The 16,867-nt window shown below is 33.5% G+C and overlaps 1 protein-coding gene across 4 annotated transcripts in view; it reads left to right on the forward strand.

Annotated features, from left to right (window-relative positions):
* Window positions 1-16,477, forward strand: part of Zdhhc8 (zinc finger DHHC-type containing 8) — a 93,014-nt gene extending 76,537 nt beyond the window's left edge. For 2 of the 4 annotated variants that reach the window (XM_070109689.1, XM_070109688.1), the window contains one exon: window positions 1,076-1,216. Coding sequence is in view for 2 of the 4 variants with exons in the window: in XM_070109688.1 (XP_069965789.1) it covers window positions 1,076-1,112 (37 nt within the window). In the remaining 2 variants the exon portion in view is untranslated. Of the gene's footprint in view, window positions 1-1,075; window positions 1,217-7,556; window positions 7,787-9,088 lie in introns of those variants that run through there. The other 2 variants (XM_014230158.3, XM_036376193.2) reach the window with 2 other exon arrangements.
* The last annotated feature ends 390 nt before the right edge of the window (window positions 16,478-16,867 follow it).

The following is a 16,867-nucleotide window of genomic DNA, read 5'->3' on the forward strand; positions in this document are numbered from 1 at the left end:
TCGATACTACAACGGGTTGAACAGGGAATTGTTGTTCACTATTCTGCCAATAGAAAAATGGCTTCAAGACCAAGTATATGTGAAAAACTATTTCCAATTTTTTCGGAAATCCTAGACAGACCTAATTCCTTAAATTAACACTCTGAATTAAATTGATGTTTTCAGAAGTTAAATTTTTTACTGCAAAGCCTTCCCGCCCTAACCGAATTTTTATTTCTTCACAGTTTTAACTAGTTTTAGTAAGATTTGTACGTTATTACAACATATATATGTACATACATATATATATATATATATACAATATTATATTATGGCGTGATGTATAGTAAAATCGAAGGTAGAGGATCGATTATGTGATCGTCAATGCATTTTGCAAATTATGAACTCGGTTCATCAATCATTATTTAGTGGACGACATTATAATTGTTAAAATAAAATTCAACTAATATAATCACCACAAAAATTACCGCTAATAGTGTTCAACTGGAAAAGAAGTCTTTCGATATTGATAAATAATAATTTTTCGTTTGAAATAAATGCAATTTCCCTTTTTATACAATCATTTAGTAGATTTCAGTCAACATTTTACTAAGGCACGATTTTTGATGATTTCGAATTAAAAAAAAAACAACTGCATTATGCTGCTCATGAGTGTTGCAGGCGCCAGCTTTTAAACGAAACTAAATTATGAAAAAAAAAAAACACTATAAGAAAAATAAAGCGTGTGAATTGTACATAAAGTAAAAAGGAATGCTTTATGTCGCTTAACGCAAGCATTTAGTTGCTTTGTAAATAATATTTATGCATTGAAACATTGTTTTAGTAAGCAAAAAGCTTCAAAAAATATACATTACAAATAATATAAAACTTTGATTTTGGAGCAAACAAAAATTTACAACAAATTTAGACAAAGTGTGCATACACTAAGAAGAAAAGTATTTCAAAAACACCGTTATTTTAGTCGAATATGTGCCCGAGCTTTTCAAGAAATTTTTTTTATATATGTGTTGTTGTTTTTTTGTTTTGTTTCTTACTACATCTATTTTCTCTTCTTTTTTATTCTTTTTTTCGCTAGTCAATACTCAAAAATAGATCAGAATTTGAACTGCTAAGCTTAAAGTAAACTGCTACCGACAAACAATTTATAGAATTAGAAGTGAATTAAATTTTAGTTGAATATGTTTATTGAAAATAAACGACAACCAAATGTTTTAAATCGACTTCTGACATCTCTGTATATATGTGTGAACTTTTTCCAAACCAACTAATCCTACTATATACAACAACAACTACTACTACTACTACTACTATCAATACAACAACAACCGCCACGACCATCACGTTCACCAACCAATCAACCAACCACCATCTCCATCCTATCGAGCTCCGACTTGAACGTCAACTTGCAACTTGAATTGCTTCCCAACTTTGACCGCGCTTGTGCACTCACATACACGTACACGCATTCACCACCACAAGCTCCAACTGTATCTCAAGTCCAAGCTCAGCTTCAGCCTCAACTTCAATTTCTGCTCAGCGAAGCTTAGTTTAAGCCTTACGTTGTTTAGCAAACAAAGTCAAAGTCGTTCGTTCGTTCGTACGTTCGCTCGCTCGTTCGTTCGTTCGTTCGTTTGTTTCCGTCGTACAGTTTCCGTCCAAATCTTCTACCACCACTACCACTACTACTCTGTTGCTATATTCATTGGAGGTGAGTTTTTCGTTTGTTAAGTTTCGTTTTCCTTATGCAACGAATTGTTATATACTTTTTTCTTTCATCTAATATATGATTGAGTTTTATATGCCATCAAAACGACAAAACTATAATAATTTCGTTAAGTCATTTTATGTTTGCGCTTTACACATTACCATTGTTTTGCTAAAAACGTTTGGACTCATACAATCGAAAAGGTACTCATTCACTTCAGTTTTTTTTTTTAACACTATTTCCACTGTCTAACGTCTATATCTTGCGTAATCGTCATCGCCTGTAAGTCTTCACGGTTGTGGCAACGCTAATAGTTACTTCACATATTTATTCCTTCCACTCTTACTCCTACAGTGCCGCTCATATCACTATGGTGTGCTGTAGATTTGATTCGAACAATACCATTTTTTCACCTATGTAAAAACACAGAATCTAATTTAGAATATTTCTGGTCCCACATATTGGAAGTATCCTTCTTACTAAGTGTAATAGGAAATTCTAATATGGTTTTTATTTGTTTTTAGTGTCTTATCTAACGGGTTTTGTAGTTGGCCAGTGCAGTCAGAATCGGAAAGCGTTTGCTTGTATTCATAAAAATTTAATAGGAGCTTACCGTGGTATTTCTTGGGTTTCTTCAAGAAACTGTCTTTAAATCCGGCTGCTATAGTTATTGTGCGTTGAGTATTTGGATCGTGGGTTCAATGCGCTCGGCGAAGGCAAAATTCTTAACTACAAACCGGTCATTTTCGATACCAATCCAGATATTTATAATAGCTTCATAAAAAATACATCAGTTGTTCAAAGTCGGTTTAAAACTTGGTTGGAGGTTCTATCCGTCGCACGCACACTTCAAATTTGCGAGAAAAAGAATTTCGCCAAATACCATGTAAGGCATTTAAAAAAAAAAATCACTATTTTTCCAATAGATGGTTTTAGTAATCTATCTCTCCGCATCTTTATAAGTGCAGTTGGAAATATAAGATTTCGTACAAAAACAACTTCTTAAGACAATTTTGTCATTGCTTAACTCAGTATTTTTTGAGCACGCGCCTAAAGTGGACACCAGCAAAGAGAAAATACGCCATATTTTACAGGCGGCTAAAAATTATATCAAAGATGCATCACGCTCTAGATGCGCAATTATCGAAAATATCGATAAAACAATGGAAATTGTCGAGTAAAACCGTCATGTATAAACGATTTCGTTTGCCGAGGCGCTAAAGTAGGCCACTAACGACGACACCTACAAAACGCGGTGAACCGACGCAAGCGGTGTTTAATCCAGGATTGACAGTCCAGAGGTTTTGTTATGTGTATGGTGAAATTGACAGGAAACCATCTACTATGAGCTGCTCTCCTACGGCCAAACTTGTCAACAATTAAACCATCTGAAGGAAGCAATCGCCCAGAAGCGTCCAACTTTGGGTAATAGGAGAGGAATTGTGTTATAAATCATCCATTTCATTTCCTCAAGTCAAGCCGTATTTCCGGGATTCCATCCTTCAATCGTTTCAATGCGCTTCCCCAAATATAGATGCCGTTTTGCGCCTTTCCACATTTTTGAATCGGTTCGATTGAGTGCAGATTACTCGGATGGCTGCCAATTAGACTCCGGAGAAAAATGAAGGAGACACGGAGTATTTTTTGCCTCAAGAAATAATAACAGACACAATTGATTTTTATTCATTTTTTCAAAATACCAAAACTTGCGACTACAAGTGTCTTATTTAAAAAAAAATTAATTTTAAAATCTTTCAAATTTGAAATATCAGTCAGCCCGGAACTAGCTAGCGACAGCCTATTGTAAGGAACTAATTTACTAGAGAGAGGGGACATGTCTATACCTCTCAAAGAGATATCTTACTCTTTAGGTATGACCCTGAATCAGTTGTCTGAAGCAATCAAGTGTCTAAATATTTTCAACTTTAGTATGTCGAGTTTTGTCTGTAAACTCCCACTTTGCTTTGACGATAATTTGTTCTTTTTTTTTTTTGATTTCAACACACTTCCCTTTTGTATATATTTCATAAATTTTGATATAAATGAAAAAATTAACGAAAAGTTTCTAAAACAAGTTGATAGATTCAAGTAAATTTCTAGCTTGCATATCTGCGTATTATGCCGCGTCTAAGTGAGACTAACCGACATAATAACAACGCTGTCATCTACGACGAACACACGCTCAAAACTTGTGAAGAAATTGGCATGCAAACGCAACATAAACCCTACACCTCGGAAAGTCTAAATTTGCAAATGAAATTTGGCGGCGGCAAATTGCATCCGAACGAAAGAAATCATCAAAGCAGCGATGCGCATAACGGTTATGCGCCAAGCTACAACGATCGACGTAATCTGACCGATAATCGTGATAATCGCAAAGCACAAGCGGATCTCAACCATATAATGAATAGTTTAATGAGTAAAAATGGCATCGGATTTTATAATGGTGGCAACGCCGAGACAGTCAATCGAAATGACAGCGTTATAAACAATTCCAAAAGCTCGGACACCTTAACCCCCATGCGGCCTTGCTTACTAAATGGCAATAAACATTGGAAGAATATCACGAAACGCGTCGCGTTGCAAACGAATCACACGCCGAAGATTTCACCAGACGAAAGCGATAGCAACGACACAGACATATTGAATTCAGAACGTAATGCGGATGTACATTACAAGACATCGTCACGCACTGATACTATCTCGAAAAACTCTTCGCGCTCCTTTAACGATGAGTCTTACTACGAGGGCATGTCAACGGAATCGGCGCTGTTGACGAAGAAAAGCTCTACCATGCTGCTGGATACGATCGCCAGCACGCCGATAAAAGGTACAACAAGCGAAACACGTTTTAGGCGTGTTACTACGAAGGGCAATTGGCCACAAGAGTCTGAAATCAATTTCATTATGCTTGTGGGGTTGCTGTTCACCATAGCGCTCTCGAAGATATTGCAATACTCTCAAGCTTACTGCGCCTGGTTTATGGGGCAGGTATTGCATCTGCGCTACATGTTTCTCGCGCCGAACGTTAGCATATGGGAGTTGTGCAATTTCGATGATACGTCACGTTACGGCTTACGTACCAAACTTTTACTGCTGCCCTTAGTAGGCACCTGTTCGCTGCTATACGGTCTGAGTTCAGTGTTGCACAGCACCTTACGTTGCCTACTCACACAGGCGCCTAACAGCATAATTGTTTTCATACAAAAGCTATTGAATCGCTAAATACAATGCAGAGAACTAAAGAGCAAGAATATCTCACCACTATATTGCGATATATACATTTACAAGGATTAAATGGCTTTGTCCATTACTCCTTACTTTTAGACCTTTTCGAATATCATCCAATTTCTTACAAACATACTTTAATGAAAATAAAATACGTTTATTTCTCTAAAAAGCGCAACATTTTTATTATTTATTTTTTAAAACGTAAAACATAACTTTGCGATCGATCTGGCCGTGCATCATTGTCGGGTTAAATAAAGCTGCCAGCCGATGTATCTAATTAAAAATGCTGATGCCGAGGATAATAAATCTTTGTATGACGTTTAGAATAGTTTATATACATATATATATCTCATGTATCCTATGTATAGTTAAGCGACCTAATGTGAGGTTCCCAAGTGTTTAAAAGCGCCTTCGAACAGCTGATAGATTTTATGCGAAGTTCTTTCGTGACTGAAATACGCTCGAAGCTTTTCTTTTGTTTATCTGGTGCCCATTATTATTTTGTAATGGAGTTCATCAGCTTCACGGTTATTTAGTCGGTTAACTGTCGAACTAGAGTTCGGAAGACTCATACACAATCATCGAAAAAGATGTCGATCCGAATTCGGAGATAAAGAATGATTGTGTCACAAGTAATTTAAAGTATTATTAATTTCAAATTCACATTCGCTGCAAAAGTGCAACCGTTATGTCTATCGACCACTTGGGGTCCAATGTAAATTCGGCAGAACCTAACCAATGGCATGATGTTTTTAAGGTCGTTTAAGGTGTAGTTTTAGCAGAACGTATTCACCAACTTCGTTCATTTTTAGTGCAAGATGGAAGTTTATATAAGAGGAAAGTTTCGAGAACAAGCGGATGGAAGGAGAATTCAGTGTATGAAGGCTAGATATACACCGATTGCAATCGCTTTTGAAAAACCATTAGAACTCTTAATGAAATAAATTATAGTTTAAAAAAACTAAAAAAACACGCTTCAAAGGAATTTTTAAACCACATCCTATAAAGCACTTCCCTACCATCTGGTTTGTGAAATTTAATGCTTATGGCGATTTATTTCGTCAGTTATCGCACTTTTAGTATATTTTAACATAACTGTTATATGGGGAGTGGGCGTGGTTATTATCTGAGTTTGCCCATTTTCACAGCGTATAAAAAAGTGCTAAAAGGACCTCCTCTCAGAAAATTTGGTTGAGTTAGCTTTAGCGGTTTGGAAGATATATACATTAAACCATTTAGAGGGCGGGGTTACGCCAACCTTTAAAATAATTGGAAACTGTTATCAAATTATTGCATTGTCATGGGTCCTTGACACGTCTGCAAAGTTTCAAGTTGATCAGACTTCTGGAAACCAGTGAAAATTGACACTAAGATTCCATTACATACATACAACCCAAGCTTACTTTGAAAAATACCGTGATGCCTTAGAAGTTTGAAGTTTTGCCATACTTCACCCCATAATTTCTAATATATATATTTTTTTTATCACATTTTATATTTTCCGATATATTTTTATGAGAACAGTAGTCCAATTTCACTTATATGCCATTCTTACTTACCCAAGGTTATCAAAAATAATACACATATTTTGCGTAGGTTATCTGTAGCATGTACAGACGACCGGACACATAGACATCGCCCACTCATCTATTGTTTTCTGCGCCGCTCGTTACATGACTTCGATGACAACCAACTTGAACCTTACCAACCAAACGGGGATTAATTAACTGTTACAACATCATCACGAAATCGCTTCGATTCTTCGTTTTGATATTGTGTATTCGTATGACCAAATATTCATCTCGTTTAGTTTTTCAAACAACCGTTAGGTGAACGCAATTATTGTGTTCTCATAGCAAGAGTTGAAAACGTATCTTAGAACATTCTCTGACTTCGATTTTTTTAAGTGTTTCTGCAGCCGATCGTGCATGTGATTTAAAGATATGTTGTTGTCGAAATCGAAATGCTCATTTTCATAAACTTAGTTTGCTAACAAGTGTAGTGTAATCATTACTGTAACAAAAAGTATTTGTGTCGGCACTCGAGCAAAGTGCATTATTGCTGTAATTAGACTTATGATTAACTAATACAATATGTAATTTATTAAATGCCGTTGTTTACTGCGATTTCATGGCGATAACTTCGTACATACAATAATAACAGCACATTTACAGTTACTGTATTAATTGTAGCATCTTCTCTATTCTCTATGTGTGTTTAACCGTTATGTGCGTGTCTTAATAAACTCCATATGTCATGTATTTCTTTAATCCATCGCAACTATCTGAGCTTGTTGTGCGTTTTGCGTAACGATAACTTAATTCTTACATTTAATTTTTTTTTTTTTTGTGAATCAAAATCCACTCAAACTTCGCCTTATACATACAAACATGCTCGTACAAATACATAAGTACATGCATTCATATTTATGATTTCCTCAACTAATCAACTGTTGTTAATACATAACCTGAATTGCCGTGAATTTTAATGCTTGTTGTTGTAAATCATCGCTATATGAACGATATATGTTCGTCGCAAATTTACACAAAACGAACAAAATAAACAAAATAATTAACAATATTCTTTCTATTTCACTTCGACTACCTTCTTTTCGGCAAAGATCCAATCCTGGCACGCCTACCCAACCAAGACGACCCGATTTTATTGGTCTAAATACACAGCAACAGCAGCCGTCGCAGACCTATTACGAGTATACGACCGGCTTACCGCCGCAGCATCCACAACCGCCTACCATACAACAGCAGCAGCAAATGCTGTTGCAACAACAACAACGTGCCATGATGCAACAGCATCAACAACAACAACAACAGCAGCAGCAACAGCAACAAGGTGAGAAACAAAGTGGTCGCAAGCGATCATTGCACGATGGTAAGAAGAAACGTAAGAAATTGCTAGCCTTGGCCAGCGCCTTTAAGACTAAGACACCCAAATCGAAAACCAAATCATCCAAAAATCCGAAAAGACGAAATGAAGATACAAGATACTATAGATAGATACGATTAGAAGTACATATAAAAGTCAATGTTGAACCGTATGTATCGCGTGTTTACCTTTGTAGAATTTGTTGGTTTCTGTTTGTATGCGGTGAAAAGGAGTGAAAGGTTTTAGAATGTACGAAAAGTTTGTTAAAAATAAAAAAGAGTATTTTTCCACCGATTTCTACTTTCCGTCCAATAGCTAAAATACTTAATTTTAGTTCAGCGACATTTCTAATGCTGACCTCTTCAAGCTTTTCAATATATCTTATGTTCGATTTGAGAAATTGAAATGTCGAGCTTTCATGAAGCTTCACAATTTGAAGAGCAGGAACGGTTGACTGTGGTCTCGGGATTATCGTTGAATCCAAAATAAAGGCTAACTAAAACCTATAATTTTCTTCAATTTTAATGATGTTTGGAGTCGAATCGGTCCACAATTCGGCTAAGTATAGCCCTGTAATCGTCTTCAACTTATTCATGGACCCCACAAAGCGATTGACCTGTCTTTGCAGCAGGTTCGCCGGATGAGGTCCTCTGTTTCGACTGTTCGTTGATCTCTGGTGTGGATTTTTCGTTGAGCCAATTTTTATAAGCGAGAAGTAGAGTCACCGCATAGTACAGCTTTCGAGCGTTCTTTGATTTCAATTAATCGAATCGCCGACCGATATTGCTCATTCTCTTTTCAATATTCTACATTTCTGAAACATGCCCACTTCTACACGATGTCGAAACAAAACTACGTGACTGATTCCGCTGCAATTTGGACAGAACTCTTCGAGATTTTATATCTCCTGCGATTGTAGCGCCATCTAGCGGTGAGGCTAATTACTAATGTTGCTGGTTTTTGTAATCTCTGTTGTTGATAGTACAACTGATATATATATATATAAAAATATCTATGAGCCCCGATATGGAAACCCATAGCTTCTCTAACTTCATTACTGTGTTGAGGCAAAAATTTATATTTTGTTTTATTTTTTTTTGTATACCATATATTTTAACTCCTAATATTAACTTCCTTTTGAACTCATTCTCTTCTCACTCCTTTTCCCCGAAAATTCACAAGTAGTTTTTTAAGTGGAGTTTAATGCAGATTTTATTTTATACTGACATTTTCTGTTTTCTCTTCTTCTCCGTTATATCGCATTGCCAGTTCCGCTAACACATCACCAGCAACAGGTGTTGGCTTCGCAGACCTACGGCGGCAGCCCACAACGCCGTTTCCTCTCCGAAGGTGAGCTGGTACGCCAGGGCGCGAGCGAGCTTTCGTATGCGCGCTCTAACAACACCGTGGACAATATACGCGAATTGGCCGGAAGTCCACAGCGCGGCGTGTACATGTGGAAGGACACATCGCCCGGTTTCAGTAGCAGTAGCGGCAGCGCTAGCGGCGGTGGCGGCATGCCACCCTCTTCCATGGGCATCAGCAGCAGTGCTGGCGGCACAATGGGCAATAGCATACATCACGCACAGTACATCACAGTCGGTGGCAGTGGGCAGTCGCATCCATTGATCATGACGCATTCGCGCATGCATCAGCCAGGCGAATATGTACCAGCTTCGCAACAACAGCAATATCGCTCTAATCCAACCAGCCCCACAACCATGCCAGCCACATCGTCCTCGACCAACGCGCCAACCTATATGATGCGTTACGGTGTCGGTAATGCCGTCGCCTCACAGCCAAATAACTACGTGCACACATCACAGGCGCTAACGAACTCGACTGTCGGCGGTTATCAGCCGCAATTGCGCGGCGGCGTGGCCGTCTTTCCACCCAATCCCAGTGGGCCGGGCGTTGGCGTTGGTGTAAGCGGTGGTGCCGGCATCGTCACACAACTGCAAACACAGCCATCGCCGCAAGTGAAGCGAAAACAAACACCCACGCGTCCCATGTCATTTGTGCGCGCACTCGAAATGACCGATTCGATGGAGATGCAAACGCTCGAACAGCAGCAGCAGCAACAGCAACAGGGTCGCGGTGTCGGCAATATGCCGGCATCAGCCGTTGGCGGACCGGGTGCACAGCATTTGGTGGGCGGCGCACGCACCACCACACCCACACCGGAGCGCGCGAGCGTCTACGATATGAATTACGAGATTTCCGTATAACCCGTGGTTGTGCCGGTTGTCGTGCCACCCGCCTCGGTGACCATCTCGGCAACGGCTGCAGCGTATGCGCGCAAAAAGGGCGCAAGCGTTGTGGCTAGCGCCGCCGAGCCATCGGCGTACGCATCAGTGCCAGTTATGGCGGCGAATACGCCTAACAGACGCAAGTTCTCCACATTCTTCTAAAATGGACTCGGGATGGACGCCGCGCTGTGTAGGCTATATTGCCAGCCAGCAAGCTAATATTTAGTTATAATATAGCACATTACAGTTATTTTCTTTACGTTTTTCGTTTTACCAAACCCCGAACCGATTTTAATACCGAGTCATTTATACATATGTATTATATTATATTTCTCTACACATACACACACATACATACAAACGTATATACACTGCTACCAAACGCAACTATACGCTAACACAGTTCCGTATCGCCAAATGTAAATATGTATACAACCTAAGATACACCTCCTATGATTACTACATACATATACATTAGGGTGTACATTATTTCTCACGTTAATTTTTATTTTTTTTGCAAACGCCTCCTAAAGTTTTATTTTTAACCTTAAAAAACGATCTAATGTAAACAAGCTGTTTATTTGAAATTTAAAGCGTGTCTAAATCATATTTCTTTTCTCATCTACATATCTAGCAAGCGATTTTTTGATATTTTACATTATGCAAGTAAATGTACCACTTTAAAAATTACTGTTCTAATACAAAATTTTCCGCTCTACAAAAAAATTGGTTATTGGTTTTTTCCATAGAAACGTTCTTTTAAAAGTTAAACGCACTTAAATTATACATCAAATGACATGAGCATGCATACAAGTGATTTACACATTCTATGTTGCTCATACGACATGGTGTACTATATGAATACAGTACATTTGTTGCATAACTTTAACTGCGTATAACTTTTAAAGCAATGTTTTAATGGAACAACTATTAAGACCTTTTTTGTAGAGCGGAATTTTATAATAAAATGTCATTCGTTTAAAGTTGTTGGTTAATTTTCTTTGAATTTAAAAACTTAATTGCAAAAGTACCTAAAATTCCATATAAATTATTTAGAAAAAGTAAAATAGTTTGGGGCAAAAACTAAAACTTAAAGGGGCGTTTGCAAAAAAATAATCAACTGGTGAAATAATGAACACCCTAATACATACATATATATATACTTTATCATAATAGTTGTAAAAATCTATAAATATGTGTGTATGTACACGCGTTAATGTTTACTTACACACGTCACATTTATAAGTTTCGCCATTGAAAAGGGATTTGTGAATTAAATTCTCTCTCAATGTTTAATTGTAAAAGTTTTAAATGTGTATGAATTGTTAAACCGCTTTTAAAAATATTTATTGAAGACCACATACATACAATATACATGTGTAATCATGCAAATTACATTAAATATAATTTAATTAATTGTTGTAATCACTAAGTGCAGTAACAACAACTGCAACAAATGTAATATTGTTGCCGCAACAACAAAAGCAATGCCAAACAGTTGTGCGCAGGAGATTATACTTATTTGATGTGGCGGCAGTTGAAAAGTGGTGGTGTGGCCAAGCAAAAAAGTTTTAACCTAATAGCAAATGTAAAATAAGTGCAATACTTTATGGAAATTCCAAAATTCTCAAAAAAATTTATGAAGAGTAAATTAAAAATTGTATGAATGTTTTCAAGAGCTTAATTCCTATTACTTCATTTTAAATCTAGCCTAATTACAGCTTTATAAAGTTATATACGACGATCCCCTAATTACCAAACGAAACTTAGCCCGGTATCTCTTAAGAGATATTTTGTTTAATAGGTAGTTAAAAAAACAAAAATTACATAATTTCATGTACTTTAATAATCGGCGATTCATTTTTAATAATTTTGTATTCCTTTGTTCCTGTCGCCGATATCCGAAAAGTGTGACGGTGAGCAAAATTTTTCTGCTTAAAATTAGCTAAAGTCCAAATACCAAAAAAAAAATGTTTGGTATACAGATGATGATCAAAGAACTAGTCAAAATTTTGCCTATTAACAAAATGGCGGCCCCCTAAAAAAATAGGTATTTTTGTGCAAGAATTTACGCTTCAGAGTGGCTTAAAAAATCGAAATTATTCACAAAATCTTATTTCTTTTGTCATTACCTGACAAAAAATATCAAAACATACCTGTAGTAGTTTGGAATAATGCTGCCGAGTTGACAATACTTGGCTGCATAAAATCTGGGTCCGTGTCGGTTACGGTTACGTAGACCCGATTGTCGTGCGAACCATTCTATAACGGTTCACATGGATGCTAGAGTTCATGTCTACGTATTATAAAAAAAAAATGTATTTCAAAATTTTTAAATGCATACTCAAAGCGTCAAATCAATATATAAAAAATTATTTAAAAATATAAAATTTTTAAATTCTGAAACATGCTTCGCTCCTTTAATGCCTAAAATATGTCATAAAAACATTAAACTAATTCTGAAATTGAAGCAGTATAATCTCAAAGCGAACACTGTTTGGTAAAAACTTGTGATTTGTTGCAAAGTGTAATTTATCAAATATTTTTGTTTATTATTATAAATTGTAAATTACCGCATGCTCAGCATACATATATTGACGACAACAACAATAGCTGTAAAGTAAAGAAAAACTCCCTTAGTCCATCCCAGTGAGGGTAAACGCCATTTTACCATGGTATGATTGCCTTCCACATTGTTATCTGCCGGCCATTTAGTATACAGTCCACAACAGCGGCAGTAGTACGGTTGAGAAGCGCTAATAAGTATATATGATATTTGAAAGCAGGAAAGTGCGCATAAAAAGTAAGAAAAGAAATAAAAAAACATTAAATTTGCTAATATTTAAAAACCAAATGCGGCGGCTCCACGAGAGTTTTGTGAAAAATTAAAGTTTGCATTCACCTTAGTTACATCATATTGATGTTTAAATTAATGAAGCGAATAGGGATTGCATACTTTCTTTGTACATATATATGTACGTATAATTAGTAGAAAACACTTTCCAGTTTTCTTTTCGACCTAAATTTGAATTTTTTTTTGTTTATCCCTCTGTTCATAAGCGTTGTAGTTGCGGCTGGATTGTGTGGCTATAAAACTCGCTTTTAACATATTTTATGCGCAATCACTTTTTAACAAAAAAAATTGTTTCACAAATTTATATATAATTATTTTTAATTAATGAAATTTTTTGGCTAACAAACAGCTGTTGCATTGTACGGCGTAAAATACTGTTTGAAAATTTATTGCGAGTTGCCAGCAAAAAAAAAAAATAATTGCGAATTGACAGCTGAATTCTATAAAGCACGCTTGTTAAACTTAAAATAGTGTTAGTAAGTTGCTCAAAGCATTGAGAATTTTTAAAAAAACATTTTTGCTGTGTTTTCTTTGGTTCAACCGCAGCCTGTTTTGAGTAATCTTGAGTTCTACTCACTTATTTACAAGTCCAATACATATACAAAATTCTTTTTATTCATACATTTGTGTGTAAACTACTTTTCAAACAAGCGAAATTTCCACAATTTATTATGAAATATTAAAAAAAATTAAAATTACAAAAATTTTGAGTAAATCGAAAGGAACTCGTGCGAATGTGGTAAGAACTGATATATATATATGAATTGTGTATATGTGTTATGCTGTTGGAAATAAATTAAATTAAAAAAAAACGAAAAAATATTACTAAAAAATAATCACAATCCAAAATCAACTAAACACACACGCCATCTATTACTATTATATTATAAATTTCGGTATGCATGTAAACAAAGAAAAGAAATACAAAACCAAGCAACATAAAACCGCAATAAAATGCAAGTAAATCTGTAAAAAAAGAACATATTCTTACTATTAGAAATTCTTCTCAACTAACTAGTGGCATTTAAATAATAAGCTAAAGCTAACAATTAAACATTAGAAAACGGAGAGAAGAACTGTAAAAACCTTAAAGGTAAAGTTGTCGAAAAAATATTATATATTAACAAATTTAGTTTATAATTTATTAGTGTAATTTAAAAAATTAACTAAAACATAGCTAAGTATACTATATTAAGAATATAAAAAAACATGTATATGAATTATAGCGTTTAAGGAATTATATTCTTATATGTATAAATAGTGTACGCCCATATGCATAATTGCAAACGAAAAAATTAATGAAGAATAAATGCAGCAACAATTTTGAAGTGAAAATTCAAAAGAAATATACAAAAACTAATCATTACATTAAGCATTTGGTTAGTGCTAAGTGCGGCAGGGTGCGCTATGGAATGTTAAACAGGCAGTAGCAATAATTAGTCCAGGAATTTTTGAAGTTGGCAAAGAAAATGGAATTTAACATTATTTGTGTGATGACTTCTTTTCAAAGAAAAATTTGTAATGAATTTTTAGAAATTTGTGAAATTGAAAATTTATTTTAACTTCTATTTTTTGCAGCCGAACTTGTGCGAAGCCAAATTTGAAGCATTAAATTAAATTTGAAATATTTTTAGTTTGCTTAAAAATGTCTTTTATTTACTCGATGTGAATATGTAATGAAAAAAAATATATTAATAATAAAAAGTATCCAATAAATATGCATAATGTAATATAAATTAAAATAAATAATATAAAAAAATAATAATAATAACAACATAAAAATAAAACACAAAAAACTCACAATAATTAAAAAATAAATAAAAAATGAAACAAAATTTTTAAAATGGTAAAAAATAAATAATAATGTAATATAATAATACAAAAATAATATTAAAAATAATTAAAAAATAAATAATATTAAAAATAATAAAAAAGAATATTACAAATAATAGCCAAAAATTTAAAAAATAGCAAAAACACAATAAGAATATAAAGCAAAAAATTAACCTGCATAATACAATATAAATTAAAATAAATAATATAAAACAATAAGCGGAATTCATAGAATATAATACTTCATATAAATATAACACAAAAAACACACAATAAATAAATATTAAATAAAAAATTAAACAAAATTTTGAAAATAGCAAAAAATAAATATAATATAATATGAAATAAATAAGGAAAAATAATAAAAAATAATTTTAAAAATATTAGCCAAATAAAAAAAATGTATAAAATAGCAAAACAACAATAATAATGGTAATGAAAAGTAAACACATGCATAATGTAATATAAATTCAAATAAATAATAAATAAAGAAAAATTAATTGAACAAATTAAAAAATATGTATAAAGTATAATAACAAAATAAAAAACTTAAGCAAAAAATTACAACAATTTAAAACAATAAACATGAAACTAAATTCATAAAATAGCAAAAAATAAAAATAAAAAGTAAAAAAAAAAGTTATTAATGCAACATAAATTAATATATATAATAACAAATAATTAAAAAAAAAGAAATAAAATTAATAAAATCTGATAAAAACAAAAAATAAAAAAGAACGCAAAAAATTACAGTAATAATTAATTAAAAATAATAAAAAAAAAATTAAACAAAATTTATAAAGTAGTCAAAAAAGTAAAAATAAAAAGTAACAAACATAGGTAACGTATTTTAAATGAAAAAAAATAGTAACAAAGAATACACAAATATTAAAAAAAAATAAAACAAAATATAATAAACTAAAAAATAACGCAAAAAGTCAAAATTTAATTTAATTTGAATCAGAATATTAAAAAAAATTTTAAATGTAAAAAAATTGCTAAACCAATATAAAATGAGAAACTGTAAAATAATTAAAACAAATAAAAATTATTTTTTATTTTTTGTCTATGGTATGTATTATACAATGCAAAATTAACAAAATTAAATTTAAAAGTAAAAAACTAAAAACTAAAATTAAATTTTAAAATTAAACTACTACGAATTAAATTAAAAATTAAACTAACAAACAAAACAAATGAAAAGTGCATGTAAAAAATGTTTTCAATTGTTAATGTACTAATTAAATTTTGCATCGAAAAAAAAATTGACAAACGGCTGTATGAATTTTGGAAAATTTTGACTATGGACAAGAACTGCAGTGTATATATACATACATACAAATTTATATATATACATACATATATTCAAACGTATTTCATAACTTTGCTTGATCACAGCTAAATTGTAAACACAAAATCATCGCAAGGCATTGATTTCATAACACTTATATTCATTGAAAAACTAATTAGCATGGGATGAGACTAAAACAAAAACTATGCGTACACTTAATATGTAATATGACTGCATTATAAATACAATACATATGTACATTTAAGTATGTATATAGTATATACATAGGTGTAGATAATTTATGTATTTGTACGTGTGGCTGATAATTTGTATGCAAGCATGTAATAAATAATTATAATTGAAAAATAGTATGTATAAATAATGAAAATAATAAAACAAATGAAATTGATTCAAAACACATTGTAAAACAAGCGTGTATTTATTAGTTTCGCTACGAATTAAGCGATATGCGGTAAGCTTATTTTTTAGTAATAAATATTAATTTAATTTACTATTTATTATACATATTTTAATGAAATCCTTGAAAATACATTCGATTTTTCATTAAATTACGTTTAAAACGACAAAAAACGGCGTTCCTTCATTTTACATGCAAATATTAGCGTAAGCAGCGACAGCGAGCAGCGGCTGCGAAATTGTGCGGCAGAGCCAAATTCATTTTTTCCCCAATTCCACCGGGCGCCCATAAAGCAAAGCAGGCAGTCACAAAATCGAGCACAGTTTTCGTGGCACTGTACTATATATTGCTACACCCGAAAAAAATGCGCCCGAAAGTATGCCATGAAAAACAATGATGCTGC

This window comes from Bactrocera oleae, chromosome 5 (genome assembly GCF_042242935.1).
Source record: "Bactrocera oleae isolate idBacOlea1 chromosome 5, idBacOlea1, whole genome shotgun sequence".
Taxonomy (NCBI): domain Eukaryota; kingdom Metazoa; phylum Arthropoda; class Insecta; order Diptera; family Tephritidae; genus Bactrocera; species Bactrocera oleae.